The sequence below is a fragment of the Piliocolobus tephrosceles genome, chromosome 5 (assembly GCF_002776525.5).
Source record: "Piliocolobus tephrosceles isolate RC106 chromosome 5, ASM277652v3, whole genome shotgun sequence".
NCBI lineage: Eukaryota > Metazoa > Chordata > Mammalia > Primates > Cercopithecidae > Piliocolobus > Piliocolobus tephrosceles.
The window spans coordinates 75,147,174-75,170,279 of NC_045438.1; the positions used below are offsets into that span (position 1 = coordinate 75,147,174).

General features: G+C 36.1%; 1 protein-coding gene across 4 annotated transcripts in view; it reads left to right on the plus strand.

Moving 5' to 3' along the window:
• Positions 1–23,106, plus strand: part of MMS22L (MMS22 like, DNA repair protein) — a 139,608-nt gene that overhangs the window by 35,866 nt on the left and 80,636 nt on the right. For 3 of the 4 annotated variants that reach the window (XR_002730375.1, XM_023205881.2, XM_023205882.2), the window contains exons 11-14: positions 276–338; positions 12,488–12,607; positions 14,817–15,043; positions 17,067–17,576. Coding sequence is in view for 3 of the 4 variants with exons in the window: in XM_023205881.2 (XP_023061649.2) it covers positions 276–338; positions 12,488–12,607; positions 14,817–15,043; positions 17,067–17,576 (920 nt within the window). In the remaining variant the exon portion in view is untranslated. The remainder of the gene's footprint in view (positions 1–275; positions 339–12,487; positions 12,608–14,816; positions 15,044–17,066; positions 17,577–23,106) is intronic. The other variant, XM_023205884.2, reaches the window with a different exon arrangement.

Sequence of the window (23,106 nt, forward strand, 5' to 3'; positions counted from 1 at the left end):
AGAAATGACATATTTGGTAGAATATTTATAATATTACTAAAGCACCACTGTTACAACTCCTGATATGGTTTGTACTGGATTGGAATAGTTGTACATTTTTTTCTGCCAAGTTCGTTAACTCTTTACCAAAACAATATTAGAAATTCAAGAAATTACATTGATGCTGAATGATGGAGGAAAATGTCCTGCACACTTAATTTGCTATATTCTAATTTTAAATATGGGCATAATCAAGAGCAATAATTTTGATACATTACTGTTTACTTCCTTTCTAGAGAAAAGTAGAATCAAATTGGAACTTTGTAGAAGAACTGCTGAAAAAGTCCATCAGTGTTCAGGTATGCAATTAAAGTAAGACAGTTTGTGGACTTTGCTTAATTTTTATGCCATACATTTTTATTTTTAAAACCAAGCAAGCTGTTAAAATGATTCAGATAACAAATAACTTTCATGCTTTGAAGGGTCAACTCACAATAGTTTCTTTTAGTGATTATTCTTTAAAGATTTTTAACACTAAGTTGTCAGTTAAAGGACAAAGATAATATCCTAGTTGGTGACTTTGACAAAATATATTCAAAATAAGTGGTAGATGCTTCAGAAGTGTATGCCATTCCTTGACTGTATGATATCAAACTAGGTGACACAATGAGGGAGATAGTCATTGGCATTGAAAATTCAGCTATATCCTCATCACAGCGGGAAGGTGACTTGCCTTGCTGAGCAATTTGTCTTACAGGCTTGAATCATATTCTAACTGATAAGGTCCTAGTTTCTGAGCAGTCATTTCATACCTTATCATTTTCCTTTCTGCAGAGCTGTTAATATAGTGCTTCATGGCCTAGAGGTCAGACTTGACCTCCTTTTAAAATAGTTTTAAACATGCTGTTCATCACATTTTTAAACATATTGTATGGAAGCCCTGTAAAGTTTTGTAATATATTATCATTTTTGTAAGAGTTTATGAAAAATTATAATAAAGAATGTTTTGGAATTTGGGAAATATTTTTCATTTAAGAAATAGAGATTATTTAAAACTTGAAGAGGAGTAAAAGAAATATAGTATAATATTGCTTTGTGTGTGTGTGTGTGTGTGTGTGTGTGTGTGTGTGTAGTAGCTATGTCTTTGGAAAACATTTTAATTTCGTGAAATTTTCTTTTACCCATTATCTGCATTAACTCTCACTTTTTTAGGAAACATAAAAACATTTAGTTATAATATGAATCATCTAATTATGAACTAAAAATTCTAGCTTAGAATGCCAAAGAATTCTGCATACATAAATTAGATCAAAAACAAAAGATCTATTATCTTTTTATAATCTTTACCACGATCCCTGGAAAAGTTTTTATTATATTTTGTCCTGTATCACATCCATTGGTCTTCCTCATTTTTTTGAGAACGTATTGATTTAGTAACTTCAAAAGTTTTTTATGTATATTTTTTATTTCGGAATGAAGGGAATTACTAAAAAGTGGTTGTAAAATAAGATGCATATTACAGTGGTCATTGTCATTTGTATCAGTTATTAAGTCAGTCTTACTACTTTAACATAGCATACTTAAAACCAAATCCAAAGAATTTCAGCAAAGTCTGGATAACATTATTCTGTTGGGAGTTACTGAATCTGAGTCAGTAACTAGGGGCTTTAATTTCCAATTAAGTTGTAACTGCTTGTGTCCTTTAAATTGACTTCTACTTGACCCATGTTTCTGTTGTATTTAACAATTTTTAAACTCCCTTTCAACTCTAACAGTGTATGAATTTATGGTTTGGCACTCAGCTGGTTTTAAGTTACAGAATATTTCTTAGGAAGCTTTAAAGGTGTATATGGATAAATATATATGTATATATATATATATATATTATATGTATTTACATGGATCTCAGCCCTGCACACCAGAGGTCTGGATATAAATTCAGCTTTGTTGGCTGTTGGGGGAGCATAGCAGGAGTGAGACTGACCTTGCTGGCTGCATGGGAGCTAGGTGAGGCCTGCCACTGCCAGCTTTCCCCCACTTTTCTGGAGACCTGTATGAAGCAGCAGAGGCAGCCATAATTCCCCTTCAAACATAATTTCGTGGCCCTGAGAACTGCCCCCACCCATATCCACTCCACAGTGTTTTCATCACGCCCTGCCCAAGGAGAGTCTCAGCTCAGACATACCTAACCATTCCTCCACCTTATGGTTTGTATTAGGGTTCTCTAGAGGGACAGAACTAATATATATATGGGAGTTTATTAAGGAGTATTAACTTACATGATCACAAGGTCCCACAATAGGCCACCTGCAAGCTGAGGAGCAAGGAATCCAGTCCGAGTCTCAAAGCTGAATAACTTGGTGTCCAATGTTTGAGGGCAGGAGGCATCCAGCACAGGAGAAAAATGTAGGGTGGGAGACTAAGACAGTCTAGTCTTTTTATGTTCTTCTGCCTGCTTTTTATTCTGGCGGAGCTGATAGCTGATTAGATTGTACCCACTTAGATTAAGGGTGGGTCTGCTTTTCCCAGCCCACTGACTCAAATGTTAATCTCCTTTGGCAGCACCCTCAAAGACACACCCAGTATCAGTACTGCATTCTTCAATCCAATCAAGTTGACACTCAGTATTAACTATCACAGTCTTTCTCTACCTACCTGGTAGCTGAAGATAGAAAGCATAAACTCATGAGAGCTCCATGGCCCCATCCATCACCTGATAAACCTGAATACTTATGCAGGTGATTTCAGGGCAAGTTTATATCCCCCCTATAGTACCACAGCTGATGCTCTCTTAAAAGTGCCACCTCCTGGCTGGAGGCCAACCAACTCAAGCCATTACGGCGACTCAGAACAGCCCTGCTCCAAGGAAGAAGAAGACAACATCTAATTCCATTACCTGTAACATCCTGTTTAACCAGAGGTCCTGAGTCCGTCCACATGACAGCTTCACTGACAGCATAACCAACATTTGAGAAAACCAGTGTACTAAACAAAACTACAACCAAGGATCCTCACAGAGTCCATTTTACTCCCCTGCTACCTCCACCAGAACAGGTGGTGGTATCCGCGGCTGAGAGACCTGAAGACAGATCACGTCACAGGACTCTTTGCAGACACCCCCCCAGTACCAGCCCAGAGCCCATTAGCTCTGCTGGGTGGCTAGACCCAGAAGAACAATAACAATCACTGCAGTCTGGCTTTCAGGAAGGGGGAGAACACTGCATCAAGTGATAACTCTGCAGTACGAAAGAACATTAGTCGTTGGATCTCAGATCTTTCCTCTGACATAGTCTATCCAAATGAGAAGGACCAGAAAAACAATCTGGTAATATGACAAAACAAGGTTCTTTATCACCCCCACAAGATCACACTAGCTCACTAGCAATTAATCCAAACCAAGAATAAATCTCTGAATTACTAGAAAAAGAGTTCTAAAGGTAAGTCGATTATTATGTTACTTAAGGAGGTAACAGAGAAAGGTGAAAACCAAATTAAAGAAATTTTTAAAATAATAACATGCATGAAAAGATCTGCAGAGAAATATATATCACAAATGAAAAACAATCACAACTTCTGGAAATGAAAGACACATTTAGAGAAATGCAAAATGCATGAAAAGTTTCAACAACAGAATTGAACAAGTAGAAGAAAGAGCATCAGAGCTTGAAGGCAAGGTTTTCAAATTAATCCAATCCAATAAAGACAAAAAAGAATTTGTTAATAAATGAACAAAACCTCCAAGAATACTGGGATTATGTTAAGTGACCAAACCTAAGAATAATTGGTGTTCTTGAGGAAGAAGAGAAATCTAAAAGTTTGGAAAACTTATTTGAGGGAATAATCGAGGAAAACTTTACTGGCCTTGCTAGAGGTCTAGACATCCAAATACAAGAAACTCAGATAACACCTGGGAAATATCACAAAAAAGTAATCACTTAGACACATAGTCATCAGGTTACCTAAAGTGAAGACAAAGGAAAGAAGCTTAAGAGCTGTGAGGCAGAAAGCATCAGGTAACCTACAAAGGAAAACCTATCAAACTAACAGCAGATATTTTAGCAGAATACAAGCTAGAAGGGATTTGGGTACTGTCTTCAGCATCCTTAAGCAAAATTATCCTCCAAGAATGTTGTATCCAGTGAAACTAAGCTTCTTAAATGAAGAAAAGATAAAGTATTTTTCAGACAAACAAATGCTAAGAGAATTTGCCACTACCATGCCAGCACTGCAAGAACTGCTGAAAGGAGACCTAAATCTTGAACCTCAAAACATACCAAATAAACCTCCTTAAAGCATAAATCTCACAGGGCCTGTCAAACAATAACACAATGGAAAAAAAAAAAAAAGGCATTCAGACAACAACTACCACAGTGAATAGAATAGTACCTTACATCTCAATACCAACATTGTATAGACATGACCTAAATGTGTTACTTAAAAGATACAGAATGACAGAATGGATAAGAATTCACCAACCAAGTATCTGCTGTCTCCAAGAGACTTAACACATAAGGAGTCACATAACTTAAGGTAATGAGGTGGAAAAAGATAGTCCATTCAAATGGACACCAGAAGCGAGCAGGAGTCTTGGATCAGACAAAACAGATTTTAAACCAACAACAGTTTAAAAAGACAAAGAGGGACATTATGTAATGATAAAAGGATCCAACAGAAAAATATCACAATCCTAAATAGGGAACATACACAACAAACACTGGAGCTCCCAAATTTATAAAATAATTACTTGACCTAAGAAATGAGATAGATGGCAACACAATAATAGTGAGGGACTTCGGTATTCCACTGACAACACGAGTCAGGTCATCAAGCCAAAAAGTCAACAAAGAATCACTGGATTTAAACTATACCCTAGAACAAATGGACTTAACAGATATTTACAGAATGTTCTACTGAACAACTGCCGAATATACATTCTGTTCGCCAGCATATGGAACACTCTCCAAGATAGGCCATATGATAGGCCACAAGTCTCAATAATTTTTAAAAAATTGAAATTCTATCAGGTACTCTTTCAGACCACAGTGGAATAAAATTGGCAAGCAACTCCAAAAGGAACCTTGAAAACTACACAAATATGTGGAAATAAAATAATCTGCTTCTGAATGATCTTTAGGTCAATAATGAAATCAAAATGGAAATTTAGAAATCCTTTGAACTGAGTGATGATAGTGACACAACCTATCAAAACCTCTGAGATACAGCAAAAGCAGTGCTAAGAGGAAAGTTCATAGCATTAAATGCCTACATCAAAAAGTCTGAAAGAGCACAAATAGACAATCTAAGGTCATACTTCAAGGAACTAGAGAAACAAGAACAAACCAAACCCAAATCGTATCCAAAAGTAGGCTAAGGACATGAATAGGCAGTACTCAAAAGAAGATATGTAAATGGCCAAGAAACAGATGAAAAAATGCTCAACATCACTAATGATCAGGGAAGTGCAAATCAAAACCACAGTGCGAAACCACCTTACTCCTGCAAGAATGGCCATAATTTAAAAACAAAAAGTAATAATAGATGTTGGTGTGGACTTGGTGAAAAGGAAACACTTTTACACTGCTGGTGGACATGTAAACTAGCACAAACACTATGGAAAACATTATGGATATTCCTTAGAGAACTAAAAGAAGATCTAACATTTGATCTATCAGTGCCACGACTAGGTGTCTATCCAGATGAAAAGAAGCATTATGAAACACTTGCACATGCAGGTTCATAGCAGCACAATTCGCAATTGCAAAAATACGGAACCAGCCCAAATGCCCATCAATCAATGAGTGGATAAAGAAAATTTGTTATATATAGAACGTGGAATACTACTCAGCCTTAAAAAGGAATGAAATAATGGCATTTGCAGGAACCTGAATCTAGTTGGAGACCATTATTCTTAGTGACGACACTCAGGAATGGAAAACTAACCAACATATGTTCTCGTTTATAACTTGGAGCTAAGCTATGAGGACGCAAAGATGTAAGCATGATATAATGGACTTTGAGGGCCTGAGGGGAACGGTGGGAGTAAGGTGAGGGATAAAAGACTATACTTTGGGTACAGGCCGGGTATGGTGGCTCACGCCTGTAATGCCAGCACTTTGGGAGGCCAAGGCAGGTGGATCACCAGAGGTCAGGAGTTCAAGACCAGTCTGGCCAACATGGTGAAACTCTGTCTCTACTAAAAATACAAAAATTAGCTGGGTGTGGTGGCACATGCCTGTAATCCCAGCTTCTTGGGAGGCTGAGGCAGGAGAATCACTTGAACCTGGGAGGCAGAGGTTTCAGTGAGCCAAGATCATGCCATTTGCACTACAGCCTAGGTGATAAAAGCAAAACTCTGTATCAAAAAAAAAAAAAAAAAATGACCATACTTTGGGTATAGTATGTATTGCTCAGGTGATGGGTGCACCAAAATCTCAGAAATCACCACTAAACAACTTATTCATGTAACCAAACACCACCTGTTCCCCAAAGACTATTGGCGGGGGGAAGAAAAGTAGGTCAGGTGACCAACCATCCTGGTTTGCATGGCCCAGAGTTTCAATGCTAAACCAGGAAAGATCTGAGCAAACCAGGATGAGTTAGTCACCCTGGAAGTAGGAATAATATGACTAACCTAAGAAACATGCTCTATGAATTTAGGCCTAGCGTAAAGTCAAAATAATATCTTTCCTATGGGAAAAGAGGCCATTATAATATTTAGGAAGAAGTAGTGTTATGGTTCTCTGCTGTTCCTTCAGTTTTAGTGTTCATTGATTGTACCAAATTATATTCTACAAGTAGTATAGGAATATGTGTTGAATTTCTGGAAACCAATTTTGTGGGTGCAGTAGTAGGTAGTCGTAAAGAATAATATATTTGGATAGAGCTATTGGTTTGATTATATCTGTTTTCCTCCCATTGAGGTAAATTGAAATCTGACCATGGTCATGTACTTGATCTCCAACAGTGGCAGTGGTGAAAGAGTCCATTTGCTGTATTTAAAAACAAAAACCTTCCAAACATACAGCAGCCTTCAAATAAAATTAGTCTACACATCATTATACTTTTTGTTTTTATTTTTCATTTAAAGAGTCAGGGTCTTTCACTGTCACCCAGGCTGGAGTACAGTGGTGTGGTTATAGCTCACTATAACCTTGAACTCCTGAGCTCAAGCACTTCTCCCACCTCCTTCTCCTGAGTCATTAGGACAGGTGCATGCCACCATGTGTGGCTAATATTTTCATTTTATAGAGACAGATCTTGCTATGTTTCCCAGACTGATCTTGAACTCTTAGCCTCAAGGAATCCTCCTGCCTCAGCCTCCAAAAGTGCTTGGGATTACAAATGTGAGCCACCGCACCCAGCCCACCACTACAGCTTTAATCAAGCAAATAATGTTCCAAATTCTTTTTTTCTTGCTAGAGAGGATCTGCCAGAAACAGGTAGAGTTTTAGTTTAGTGAAAAGAACATATATTGCTCAGTTTTACTTACATAGGTACAAATAGTAAAGTGCTTTAAAAACAGTTTTTTAGAGATAATCCTATTTAATATTTGTGAATGCTAATTGTAAACGTGTGTTCTGCCTTTGGAACAGCATTATTGTTTTCATATGAAAAAAAATTTTTCGTCTTTTGCTACCTGCTTTTTAAAAGCCTCATTGTTTTCTGAGATCACAGAAGTAATTTTTAGTTTTATAAAGGTTATGGAAGGGTATTTAAAAAGTAAACTTGGTTTTAAAAAATCATTTTGATTTTTTAAACGCACATTAATTTGGAGAGTCCGGGAGCAGAAACAACTCTGAATGTGATTAGATCTAAATAATGTGGGACAATAGTCTTTAAATAACTAACTAAAAATCATAGTGTTTCTTGAGTAGAAGGATCTTACCTGGGATGTTGAAGTCCAACTCTATTCACTCCTAAAAATAAATCCAGTTAGGGAAACTTCTGGTAACAGTTAGACTGTGAATAAATTTTCTTCTTCTGATGGTTTCTGATAGGTAGATTCGTTATGCATACATAAATGAGCTTTCGTTAAATTATATATAATAACCAGTTGTTAAATTGCCATTTCTATATAATAACTAAGGTAAAAGAGTGAATGTTCTTATTATTAGTTCAATTAAAGATTTGACCTATGTAGTGTGCCCAAATGTAATATGCCTAAATTTGATTGTTCAAAATAAAGATAAGACATTCTTTAAAAAAGGACTAAAGCAGAGATTAGAAGCAGGCATATTCATTTAATGGACTTATTGGAATATTCATTAAATAGTTCATATTCTCTCCCTGTCTCATACACACACACACACACACACACGAGATGAGACACATTGAGAGCCCATAAGGGCTTCTGAAAATGTGGGAGATGAGTAGTACTCCTTGAGCCAGTCAGGTTTAAGGCTGTGTGGAAAAGAGGCCTACAGGCCTTATGGCTTATTAAAAACAATCTTTAATCAGAGGGCATAGAATTACATGTCTTTAGTCAAGTCTCTGTGATTAGGTAGGGTTTGCTTAAAACTGACAAAATTGGTATGTATCATCTTAAGGAACACTACTGTGAACCTGTTGCGTTTATTATTTGATCATCAAAAGAGTAGCATTGGTCTGAAAAAAGTGCATTTCTCTCCTGCAGATAACAAAACAACAGCTATCCCTGTGCAAGCACTGTACTTAACACTTACTGCACATTCCTTCACTTAATACTTAGGACGGTCTTGTGTAGTGATGATATTTCTGTTTCCATTTTACACTTTTACAGACTGAGGCCCAGAATGTTTGAAGAACTTGTCCAGGTTCACACAGCTAGCTTAGGAAATGGCAGAGCTGAGATTTGAATTTTCATATATGTTTAACTCCACTGTTTGGTACCTAGCATTCATCCTTTTGCTTTTCCCAAACTCTGCGTATTTTTTACAGTTTAAATATGTTTTTGTGGATTTTACATGGTAAAATGAGTTTCAGATGTCAAATAAAACAAAACCCTTCAATATTAACTTTGATAACATAATCTACTTTTTTACCTTTTAAACATGATAAAATTAGTATGCTTTATTTCAATTCAGTAGTGTGCCAAAGGAATCAATCTGAACCTGGATCTAATTTAATATTTTCTTAATAAAATTAGAGGCTAGTGATGGACAGAACCTTGCCTTCTTTGGTTAAATAGCTTAATTGTTTACTCAAGAAGCTAAATGTCTTTCCCTAAACCATAACTGCTTGTTGGGAAGAAGCATCAGAACTCAGATCTCAGTTTTGTTCATGAATCATTTATGGAGGCCTTTTGGTGAAACAGGCACTGTGGTGTATACACAATGTGGGCATTATTCTGTCTTTCACAGAGCTCTTAGATACTTGAAAGCAGATAAACTTAACAAGGTAAGTATGATGATATAGGTATGCCTAGTGTGCCATAAAAGCATAAAGAAAGGCCACTTATCTAGTAGGGGAGTTAGGAAGTCTTCTGGAGAACTTGTAGTTTGAAGTGTATTTTAAATAATGAATAAAGAGTTAAGGCCTTGTCAAAAAAAAAAAAAAAAAATTGTGCATTGCTGTTTTTTACCCATGTTTGGGTTACTCTTCTTTCATTGAAAAAGTTTGGTACCAAGATCACTGTGTTGTTCTTTACCTGTACACCATTTCTGCTAGTGACCCTGATGTTACTGTGTATAATCAAACTGTGCTTTCAGTTTCTTAATAGCCTCACTGTTTATTAGATTTTCTTTTACTTGCCTCATCTACCTCCTCCCATGGTTATACTCTACAGTTTTTCACTTTTCATTTTTCTTTTCATTTTGCCTATTACCATTGACCTTTTCATTTTTCTGTCCTCTTCCATTTCCTCACTTTCTTTCTTAAACAATGTATACAACCCATTATTATAATTACTCCATGAGAAACATCTTTAATTCCATGGCCCTTAACTTGTTTTAACCATGAAAAAGCCATTTTTTCTCTCCTATCTCCCACACCACCCACAACTGAATATTGTGGGAGAAAATCATACATTCATTTTTACTAAGGTGTCTGACTTTAAATTCTTGATCATAATCTCAAATGGCTGTCAGCTCTAGAATGTTTGCTCTTCTGCTCTCCAAAGTGACTTATTTCAGAACTTCTGTTTTTGTTGTTGTTGGTTTTTTTGTTTTTGTTTTTTGTTGTTGTTGTTGTTGAAAGAGTGTCATTCTGTCTCCCAGAGTGCAACAGTGCAGTAGCAGTCTCGGCTCACTGCAACCTCTGGCTCCTGGGTTCAAGCGATTTTCCTGCCTCAGCCTCCCAAGTAGCTGGGATTACAGGCGCCTGCCACCTCATCCAGTCCAGCTAATTTTTGTGTTTTTTAGTAGAGACGGGGTTTCGCCATGTTGGCCAGGCTGGTCTTGAACTCCTGACCTCAGGTGATCCACCCACCTCGGTCTCCCAAAGTGCTGGGATTACAGGTGTGAGCCACCATGCCTGGCCCAGAGCTTCTCTTTGACATAAAAGTTAATACGTGCTCTTCTCTAATCCATTCAGCTCAACATCTTGCCTCATAAATTATTGAAAAGTAGAATTGGTCAGTTAAGAATTCCTCTCTTTACACCTTCAAATCTCCCAACATTTGATCTCTCATACTATTCTTCTTTTATATTGGAAGTGTCACTTTTTCTATCAAGAGCTAATTCCTTCCCCTGTACACTGGATCTTAACTCTTCTCACTTGTTCAAAGACTTTATTGTTTATATGTTTTCACTTAAATATCTTTACTTCCTCACCTCCTAGATGTCATAAGCCATCCATAGTTGAGCTTCTTCATCATAGTCTTCATCAAGCCCCAAACTGCTCTGGCAACGCCATCAATGACTTCCATATTGTTTCTTCCAAGGATTCTTATTTCTTCTTTTTGTAACCTCTGAGCAAAGGTCAGTCCTGTTCACCGTTGTCATTTTTCTGAAATACTTCTCTTGGCATCCGCAATGCCTGGTTTCCTTTTTGCTTCATTGACCACTTGTTTTTCCATATAGAGTATTCTCCACTTGCTTCATATCAAAATGTTGTAATATCAAAGGGCTCTCAGTTATGGATCCTTTTATCATTGACCCAAATTTATGTCAACAACTCTGACTTTAATCCCTTAACTCTAGACCCATAGGTCAGATTGTCTGCTTAATAGCTCTACTTGGATACCCTGGACACTCACCTCATAAGTTCCTCGTTTAGTCTTTGCCATTTCAGGAAGTAGCACCATTGACCTATTTCCTTATGCCAAAACCTGAAACTTCTTTCTTTCATACCTTAATGTAGTTTACCAGCAAATCCCACTGAATCTTTTTCCAAACATGTCTTAAAGTTTCAGTCTTATAGTTTCACACAGTCGTCTCCTACCTGTTCTCCCTGTATCTCTTCTTATCCCCTCTATTCATTCTTTATGTATAATCCAGAGCAGTGTTTTTGAACAATCACATCGTGTCACTTTGGTGCTTACTCTCTTCCAGTAGCTTCCCAACATATTTAAAATACAATCCAAATTTCCTACCAAGACCAGTAAAGCCTCAAATGAGATATGATGTCTTCCTGTCTAGAAATAATACCAAGCCTACTAATAATTGAGGAACTTTCCAATCATTTTCTCTGCCTTGAATGTTTTTCTTCCATGTCTTTATTGACTTTCATTTAATCAGGTAGTTCAACTGCAGCCCTTCAAAAGGCTTTTCCATTCATAGCAGCTGATAAAATAGTGATGCTCATCGTCTACCAGTTACTTTCACATTACTGTGCTTTGTTTCGTTTTTCACAGCAGTTATTTCTGTTCAAATTTATATTGTTTTAGTATCCTTTTCTTTCCTCTCCAAAAATGTAAGCTCTACCAGTACATGTGCTATGTCTGACTTACTTGTTGTCCTATGCGTAGTACATTAAAACAGTGCCTAGTATGTGGTAAGTTTTAAGTACAATTGTTGAATGATTAGAATTCAGGGTGTGTCATTTAAAAAATATATGCATGGTTATATTGTCATAGAAAAAGCATCTATGTTTTTTCTACTTCCTTTTCCTCCTGTTATCTCATAAAAGGTTAAAATAGATGTACTCTGCCAATCCTTTGATTTTAGAAAGAACAACTCCTATAATCCTATAAAAAATTAAACCAAGTAATTAAGTATGACCAAGCCCTCTGGATTTGTGTACATCTTAATTATTAGGTCATCTTTGCCACTTCTTTCTGGTTTGGGTTTCTTTTCTGGTTTCTGGGTTTCCAATACCATTCAATTATGAAACACCTATAATTTTTAACTAATTGAATTAAAAGTCAAGTTACGTGATTTCTGTTATCTGAATATGTTAATGGTCTTTAAAACATGTTTTTGGAAGTATGTGTTATGTTGATTTAGACCTAGTCTGAATATGAGAATGGGTATGATTGGGTGATGTATATTTATTTTCCTTTTAGCTGCAGGTTATACAGTACAATATCAAGTGAAAATGTTTATATTGCCAGAGCCCATTTACCATCTCATAACTTCAGTTTATTTTTTAGGGTAGTATTCTAGAAGAACAATTACGAATGTATCTTCACTGTTGTTTGACGCTTTGTGATTTCTGGGAGCCAAACATTGCAATTGTTACCATTTTATGGGAATATTATAGTAAGAACCTGGTGAGTGAATAGAATATGATTTTGCTCCAGGAATTTTAAGAATTTGTACGTATTTGAGGAATTTCTTTATGGTTTAATTATGAATAGTTATGGATTTTTCTTAAAAAGTTAATTTTTTTTCAGAGTAGATTGGAGTAGCTCATGAATAGTTTTATCTTTAACATTGTCTGTAGAGCTTTGTCATAAGGGAGACAACATTTGGTATCCTTTTTCTCTTCAGAGCAAGTGTAAACAAAGTAGCTAGAATGTAGCAGATATTTATAAAATCTACAATTATAAATGTTTCTAATAATAATTGGTTGCTCATGACACATTGAACAGGCACTACTGTCCTGAGTAAGAAACAATCCTGGCATTTGAGTAGCTTATAGGCTAGTGGGTGGGTATACATACATTGTGGGAAAAAGGTTATAATTGTGGAACTCCAGAGGAGGGGGTGTCTAACCTGGTATCTGTATTGGTAGAAGACTTCATGAGGTCATAATTTTTGAACTTGGCTTTGGGAATGAGTAGAATTTCCTAAAAACAGAAGAAAAAGATCCAGGCAAAATGAACAGTATAGACAAATACGTGGAGGTATGAAAACGCGTGGTCTGTTCCTACCATGTCAACGGTTCTGAATGATAGGCCTGGGGTAACTATGGAGAGACTGAAGATAGGAGACTAGAGAAGGCAGTCTGGGACTAGACAATGAAGGGCTGAAGATAATGTACAATTCTGGTTTATTCAGGAGACACTAAGTAGCAAGGATGTGACTTAGGTATGTGTTTGAGAAAGTTGTTTTTTTTTTCTGTAAGTGGTGTAAATGAATTGGGTACAGACGAGTTAGTGGTTTATTGTAGTTGTATGAGCAAAAATACTATGGCTGAGAACTGAAATAGGGACAATATATTTCGAAAGGAGAGGGTGAGTTTGGAAGATTAAAATTTTAAAGGTAGATTTAAAGGATTTATACTTTGTGTATAGAGAGGAGATTTGGGATGTTTAGGGTTTGGGGTAAATAATTAGTGAAACTCTCAATCAAAATAGAAAATGGTAATGGAAGATTTACAAGTAAATAACAAGTTTGGATTTGTGGATAATGGAGCTTATTAAAAAATTAGAAAAATACCCTTCTCTGAAGCATAATTTTAGGCTAGTTGGAGAAATGACTGATTGTAATCCTGAGGCAGGATGTGTACAAGGTGAGTCTGGAGTGTCTTGTCATACCAGAAAGCAGGAAAGGTATCAAAGTAAGCTAGAGTCGTGTCAGAAGGACACCGGAGCCAACCTGAAGGAACATCCATTGCCTAGCGAATGGGAAAATTTGAGCATAAGAAAGAATAATGACTACAATGAATTAAAACATATGAAATATGTTTAAATCTCTGAATTTATGCTTCTTTGTAAAAAGTTATTCTGGAAAAAAAAAAAAAAAACACCTAATTCTGAAAACTGTAAAGAAAATACAAACTATATTTTAGAGGAATAAAATTTCTGATGAACTAATTAAAGCATGATAGAATTAGAAGTCACCATTTTGTACATTTAATGAAATAAGGCATCTGGGCAATGATCATCAATGCTACTAAAATGTTAAGTTAAAGGCTGGTGGGACCACTAAAATGGGTGGAGCAGGTTGATAATCTGACCAATCTTAACATCACAAAAAGCCAGAACTTATGTGCCTTTTTGCTAAATGCAATAGGAACTACTCAGTACTACTGATGAAAGATTCTTGCCAAAAAAGTCAACATGAATCTGATAAAACCTCTAGATATAGTGACCAACTTACAGAAAAGATAGAGGATAAAAGATTAAGAAACACTAGAGCCATACAAGCAGCTAAATTTAGAACATGGGAAATTTTATACAACAAATGACCTGATATTAAAAACAAGTGGTATAACAAAAACACTGGGAAACGTAAAGAATCAAAAGAGCCAAAAGTGCTGTGCATATCACTTAATGCAATGTGTGGATTTTGTTTGTATCCTAATTTGGACAAATCAACTGTTAAAAACACATTTTGGGGACAATCCAAAATTTGAACACCTCTAGATGCTCTGTTCTTTCATGGAATTTTTATTTTAGGGGATCATGTTTATGTAGTTTTTGTGATGAAGATGAGTCAGACTTTTGGTGAACCAACTAACTGGGATTTGCAGCTTACCATTTTATTTACTAAGAGACTAATAATTATTTTCTACCTTTTTTTCCCCCCTTTTAGAATAGTTCCTTCAGTATTTCTTGGCTTCCTTTTAAAGGCCTTGCTAATACCATGAAGTCACCCTTGTCGATGCTTGAAATGGTGAAGACTTGCTGTTGCGATAAACAAGATCAGGATCTGTATAAATCCAGCAGTAGTTATACGATTTTTCTTTGCATTCTGGCAAAAGTTGTTAAGAAAGCAATGAAGAGCAATGGCCTTCATCCTTGGAAACAAGTCAAAGGAAGGTATATGCAGTATCTTTTGTCATGAATGTGCACTGGTATCTTTGGATAAGTGTTACTCTTTATATTTTGTTGAGTTTACTTGGGGCTAGAGTCTTAATTAGTTATAATGTTACTAGGTAATCCATTATATGCATTTGATTAAAAGTTACAGAAACAAACATCTTCAGCTTGCACATTGGTAGGTGATAGTTTCAACATATAAAACTTTTGTGTTCTTTGAGCCCAGCAGTTCACAAGCACTGGTTTTTTTTGTTTGTTGTGTTTTTTTAATGAGAACTGACCAGAGTATAGTAGAACCAGATAACTAATGTTCTCATTTGGGAACTATGCTGTTTTCATTTCTGATAGAATAAACTTTGGTCACATTAGTCCATTGTTTTCTTTCTCTCTCTTTTGAGAGTTTTGCTTGTTTAATGAGTACACTTTTAAATTGTGTTTCTTTTTTCTACTGCCTTTGCCTGTATTAGCCCTTTTCTTAGTCGTCTTTGTGCAGTACACCACCATCTACCACTTGCTCAGATTATTTGTTGAGACCTCTCAGGGAAGAGAATACTAGGTAGGGACTTCTCAAGAATCACTTAATGAAATTCCTCTTTGAGTCCCGTAGTGAGTAATTCTTACAAGCACATGGTGATATGGTTTGGATTTTTTATTTATTATATACTGTTTTAAATGGCAACTTCTTTATTAAATCTTCAAGAATCACATGGCTCAAATAGTTTTTTTATTTTGTTCTATTTGACAGTTTGTTTTTGAATCTTACGGAATTTTATGGAAGACATAATACTCAGAACTTTATGGCTGAAAGAAGTCATTGGAATTTATTCAATAACAAGTCTGTTTATTAGACACATACTGTATGTCAAACACTATAGTGGAGATAGTAGTAGATGATACAAAGATAATTAAACAGATCTTTACTTTTAAGAGTTTGTCAGCTTTCAAGTAGTTACTTATAAACATTTAACTCTCATGAGCATTACTCATTTCTGTCCTGAGTAAACCAGTTATAGAAGTTGCAAAACTTAAGGCCAGGTGTGGTAGCTCACACCTGTAATCCCAGCATTTTGGGAGGCTGAGGCGGGCATATTACTTGAGATCAGGAGTTTGAGACTAGTTTGACCAATGTGGTGAAACTCTGTCTCTACTAAAAAAAAAAAAAATAGCCAAGCGTGGTGGTGCGTGCCTGCAATCCCAGCTACTCAGGAGGCTGGGGCAGGAGAATCACTTAAAACTGGGAGGCGGAGACTGCAGTGAGCCAAAATTGTGCCACTGTACTCCAGCCTGGGCAACACAGTGAGACTCCATCTCAGAAAAAAACAAAACAAAACAAAAAAACAGCTTAATTTGTAAGTAGGAATTCAGATGAATTGTTTTCAATTCTAATCCCTTAATTGATGAGAGAAAATTATGTCAACCATTAACTATATTATTATCTAGTATATTAACTATTGTGTCAACTATTGTACTAAATAGTATTGATGAGAGATTTTTAAATGCCTAATTTTTTGCAGGTGGCTAAAAATAATTTTTCTAACACCTTGCATTGTCTTAAGGTATAGGTAAAATAAGAGTGAGTCTTTGTGAGGCGTGCAGGGAGAGAGTTTAAGGATAATTGTTATGTAAAATTGTCCTGTTAAGATTTCTGTAAAAGCATATCACATTGTACTTAAAATATTATATATTCTTTCTTATTTACTAATAAAAATAAGAAAAGAAGGCTGATGGGGGACTTGAATAAAAGGAAAAGCCATATAATATATGAAAACATTTCTAGTGTCTTTGGGGAAAACCATTGAATCCTTTGATTCACTTACAGGTGATTTGCCTCATCATTGGGAAATTTCAAGGTAGGGCCATTATGTGAGTTTACTTTCTAAGTAAACAAAGTGACAAGGCAGCATCAAAATGAAGAATTAGCTTCAAATTTAATGAGATTGTCATGAACATTGAAGCACATTTTAAGAGATACAAGTTTTTATGAATGCAACAATTTTATTAAAGCATTTTTAATGTTTTACAGGATATATTCAAAATTCCATCAAAAAAGAATGGAAGAACTAACTGAAGTTGGTCTACAGAACTTTTTTAGCCTTTTTCTACTGTTAGCAGCTGTTGCAGAGGTAGAAGATGTTGCAAGTCATGTTTTAGACCTCCTGAATTTCCTCAAGCCTGCTTTTATAACGTCTCAGAGAGCCCTCATTTGGAAGGGTCACATGGCCTTCCTCTTGATGTATGCCCAGAAAAATGTGGACATTGGTGTTTTGGCTGAGAAGTTTTCATGTGCTTTCCGGGAGAAAGCAAAGGAATTCTTGGTGTCTAAGAATGAGGAAATGATACAGAGACAGACTCTCTGGACACTTCTTTCCATATACATTGATGGTGTTCAAGAAGTGTTTGAGACCAGCTATTGCTTGTATCCTTCCCATGAGAAACTGCTTAATGATGGATTTAGTATGCTTCTGCGAGCATGCCGAGAATCTGAACTTAGGACAGTATTGAGCTTTCTACAAGCTGTTCTGGCCAGAATCAGGTATGGTTTTCAGTCGTATGCTAATTTATAATTTGTTTTATGTAATCACTTATGTGAATTTTATATTAAAGTTATATGTATATACACATATATACAAATACACATGAAATCCAAATGTAGAGGAAGGATTTAGTTTTCTACTACATGGGCATAAATCACTATAGGTTGCGTATATCTGTACTAAAATGCTTTTATATGAAATGCTTGGGACCAGAAGTGTTTAGGATTTTGGATTTGTTTAGATTTTGGAATATTTGCATATGCATAATGAGATATGAGATATTTTGAGGGGGGGACCCAAGTGTAAACATAAAATTCAGTTATGTTTCATATATACCTTATACACATAGGCTGAAGGTAATTTTATGCAACATTTTGAATAATTTTGTGCATGAAACAGTTTTGACTACAACCCATCCCATGAGGCCAGATACAATTTTCCACTTGTTGTGTCATGTTGGCACTCAAAAAGTTTTGAATTTTGGAGCATTTTGGATTTTGGATTTTCAAATTAGTGATGCTCAACCTGTAGTTTTCAAGCTGTTTTGCAAACAATAGCTTTTCAAAAGAAAGCTTATATGCAAACACAAGATTCAGAACTAAATTCAAGAGCAGCTCTGGTGCAGTCTGAGAGCCATGCTTTCCCTTAGCCCTTCCTTCCCCCGCTACCTCTCAGAAAAGTGTATTATTACCCAGAGATACGTTACAGATATTCTGAGCAAGATCATGAGCTCATGTCTGAGGTGGCTTTTACTGAAGCATTTGTAAATTTGTGCCCATAAGGAATCTTTGGCCACACTACACCATTTTTAAAAAGTGACTTTCTTTAAATTTTGCAGCAAAGTCATAGCCTTAGCTGCGTCATATTCTTCGAAATAGACCAGTTTGCTCTGAAATTAACATAGAGAATTCTATTAATAACACCAATCACCTATACAAAACTTACTATTTTCAGATCCACTGAAATTATGCAGATATGTTAAATACACTCAGACACAAACTTGATGTGGATAAGAACGTTGGTTATGATATTTATTGCCTTTAGGCCCTTTTCACATAGCAGTTTTACCTTTGAAGTACGTGTTCTTAAGAAGTTAAATAGTACCACTCAGTATAGTTACTCACTGTCACAGAAAATGATTGTATTTGAAATCATGTCCAAAGATAACAAACAGACTGCTTCCCTCCTCCTAATAATCACGTTACAAATGTTGCATCTGTTTTTCAGAGGTACTAAGCTTGGCAAGATTTCCAAATTTTGGAAATTTATTCATTATCAAATTTATTTCTATTACTACCTTAATTTTCTTTATTCTATGCTGTGTTTTCATGGCAGGTTTTATACTTCTTCCAAATGACAACTTTGTTTTATTTCTTCAGTTTTTAAATAAATGTTAAGTGATTCCCTGTGCTTCTTGGGAAAATTAGAAATTTTTACATTTCTAATGTCAGTTTTGGTTTGTCTCTGTATATTTGTCTGAATATAAAAACAAGAAGGAATAGGAGGGTGTTGGTCTAAGCCATCCTGGTGATGGAGAACTATAGTCCCCAAAAGACATCAGAGCATAGGAATAAGAAAGGAAGAAAGAGTATGGACATCTTTAGAAGAGGCAGTCGTGGGAAAAAAGTGGCAGAATCCATATATCTTTCTGCCTTTTCTGTTGAAGATAGATAAGTCCTTTTTAATTCTTTTTAACAATTATATAGCTTCTTACATAGTTCTTTTTTTTTTTCTTCAAAGGTTCATATCCTACAAGTATTTTAAATTTAATGTGTTAATGAAAAATTACTGGCAATCTTTTTGGTTTTTGTTAAAATTATCTTTATATTGTTTTTGTAACGTATTTTCATGGTAGGAATGGAGGAGAAAAGAGATATAAAGTGACAACTAAATCTCTCTCCTCAGCTTCACTTCTTCATTCTCTAGTTCAGTAGTTCCCAACTGGGAGTGAGTTTTTCCCCCGGGGAACATTTGGATACCTGGAGACATTTTTAGTTGTCACAACTAGGGGAACAGCACTGATGAGGTCAGAAATGCTGCTAAACACTCTACAGTGCTCAGAACAGCTCCTACAACAAAGAATTATCTGAACCGTCTTTAGCAGTGCTAAGGTTGAGATACATTGCTCTAGTTTTAATCCACAGAAATAAAATGGTTTTTATAGAACCTTCCAGAAATCTCCCTCCTACCTACATACATATATATACACACACTATATATATTTATATATACATATATGTATATAGAATATATACATATGTGTATAGAGAATATATACATATATGTGTATAGAGAATATATACATATATATTTTGAGACGGAGTCTCGCTCTACACACCCAGGGTGGAGTGCAGTGGCACCATCTCGGCTCACTGCAACCTCCGCCTCCCGGGCTCAAGCAGTTCTGCCTCAGCATTCTGAGTAGCTGGGATTACAGGGACGCACTACCACACCCAGCTAATTTTTATGTTTTAGTAGAAACAGAGTTTCATCCTGTTGGCCAGGCTGGTCTTGAATTCCTGACCTCAGGTGATCCACCCGCCTTGGCCTCCCAAAGTGCTGGGATTATAGGCATGAGCCACTGCGCACAACCGTATATTTAAAACACGAAATAGATGGTCTTTGTTTTGTAACTTCCTTGTATTATTTACTATTTCCTGAACAACTTTTCATGTTAAAACATGAAAACCTACCTAATTCTGTTAAATGACTACTTACTGTTTCATTATATAGATGTGCCAAACTTTATCCAGTTGCTAATAATGGAAATGTGTATTGTTTACCAATTTATGTTTATTTAACATCTTTGTACATGTATTTCTGTGTACTTGTGGAAGTATACCTGTAGATTAATTCTTAAGAATGAATTGATGTATGCACATTTTAAATGTGAATAGATGTTAGCAAATATCATACCAAAAAACCCATTGTACCAGTTTTTTTGTTTTTTGTTTTTTGTGTTTTTGAGAACGAGTCTCGCTCTGTCGCCCAGGCTGGAGTGCAGTGGCACCATCTCCGCTTACTGCAAACTCCGCCTCCCGAGTTCATGCCATTCTCCTGCCTCAGCCTCCGGAGTAGCTGGGACTACAGGCTCCCGCCACTGCAGCCGGCTAATTTTTTTTAAAATATATTTTTAGTAGAGACGGGGTTTCACGGTGTTAGCCAGGATGGTCTCCATCTCCTGCCCCCGCGATCCGCCCGCCTTGGCCTCCTAAGGTGCTGGGATAACAGGCATGAGCCACCGCGCCCGGCTGATTGTACCAGTTTTTATTCTCATTGATAAATGTATGAAAAAGCTTCCATTCTCATTTTTAGATCATTGTATGGAGTGTATTTAGAAAAGCATTCTAAGATAAGAAATAAGGCTGGGCACGGTGGCTTAACGCCTGTAATCTCAGCACCTTGGGAGGCCGAGGTGGATGGATCATGAGGTCAGGAGATCGAGATCATCCTGGCTAACGATAAAACCCTGTCTCTACTAAAAATACAAAAAATTAATCAGGCATGGTGGCGGGTGTCTATAGTCCCAGCTACTCGGGAGGCTGAGGCAGGAGAATGGCGTGAACCCGGGAGGCGGAGCTTGCAGCAAGCCGAGATTGCGCCCCTGCACTCCAGCCTGGGCGATAGAAAGAGCGAGACTCCGTCTCAACAACAACAACCAAAAAAAGATAGTCCGAGACCAACCTGGCCAACATGGTGAAATCCCATCACTACTAAAAATACAAAAGTTATGGGCATGGTGGCGTGTGCCTGTAATCCTAGATACTTAGGAGGCTGAGGCAGGAGAATTGCTTGAACCCGAGAGGGGGTAGGTGCAGCCAGCCGAGATCGCGCCACTGCAGGACTCCGTCTCAAAAAGAAAAAAAAAAAGGTAAGAAATGAAACACAGAATTTGTTAACAGTGTCAGTTAAAGCTTCGTAGTAGGCGAATTAGACTTAATTTGAAGGCTGGATAGGCGTTCAAAATAAAAATACAAAGAAAGCAAAAAAGAGAGAAACTCTTTTCTCTATTTCACATTCATTCACCAACTTCATCTTATCTTGAATCTCCTAACGAACTTTTCGTGGTACGTAATTCTTTAAAAGTAGTAACTAGAAACACAAGAATAATTCTTATATTCTTGAAAGATTTAATGCTTATAAATACTGTCTTCTTTATTCTTTACTAATCCTATCATCCCTATTTATAGGTGAAAAAAATGGAAACATGGAGACTTTTTTGTGGCTTATCTAAAATAACACATGTAAATTTCAGAACTGGCACTCAGACTCTTAACCCACTGTGCCACAGCTGCCTTCTTAACACTAACTTATTTTAATCAACTCATTTAATTTTCTTTTCTTTTTATTTTTACAGGTTTAGAGGTTACAAGGGCAGTTTTGTTAAATGCATGTATTGTGTAGTGGTAAAATTTGGGCTTTTAGTGTCACTATCACCTGAATAGCTTATACTGTCTTTATAAGTTTATAGGTAACTAAATCAAAACTAACCATACCACTACATTTAAAAAAAGAAAAAAAAAAAAGAAAGACTAGCGATAATTGAATGAATGAAATCTGCAAACTTATTTGCAAACTTGAAAATATTACCACTATTTGTATAATTCTGAGTGCTTTTGCATTTTGTTTTTGCTACAAAAATTAGGTTAGTTGTTTATTGGGGCCTTTTGATTACTTTGTTTTTATTATTTTGCAAGGTTTTTTTTTTTTTTTAATCAGTTGGAAAAAATGAGAGGTGTGGCAAGTATATCACATTTTATTTGTAATAGTTTGTCTTTGATTTTTTAGCACTATTCCAACCTTCTAAATTTCACTTCTTGCGATAAAGACAAATTTTTGCTCCTTAAATTCAATTTAGTAGAAATCCTTTAGCATTAAGGCCAAAGTTATTTCAGGAGTGTTGGAAAAATATTTCTTGCAAATATATTGTAAGTTATGATGTATCTGTGTTAGTCTATCGGACACTATTCAGGAGTACAGAGGTAGAAATCAAAAAAGGATGATGAAGACTGACAATTATATAAAATGACAGTAAGTTTACATTGATAGGAAGAGTTTCTTTTAACTGCACCTGGATTCAATTTGTAGTTTGCTATCCTCTGGAGTGCTAGTAGGTGATAGGGGTTGTGCTGTTGGCCTTCAGGATTAGCCTATGCAAAAAGGATTAGATGTTTATGTTGAGAACATTTGATTCCTTGCACAAATGTCTGTTTTGGTTTTGTCGTATGCTTTCAAGTATGATTGAAAACAATTACCATGAAAAACCCATCAAATCAAGGTCAGCTTATATTGCCCAAATCAGCAGTTTTAACAGATAGAAGTATAAGGTCAATGTATGAATAAAAATAGTGCAGCAATATGCAAGTCTTTGTTAATGCTGTTGTATTTTAGGTACTAACATACTCTAGTAGTTTGCAAACATTACTGTGTGTAATAAAAGGAACTGTGACTTGGATAGGTTCATTTTATCCCATCAATTTTTAGCATTTCCCAGGCAAATATTATCAAGGCCGTCCAGCTTTTAGTTTG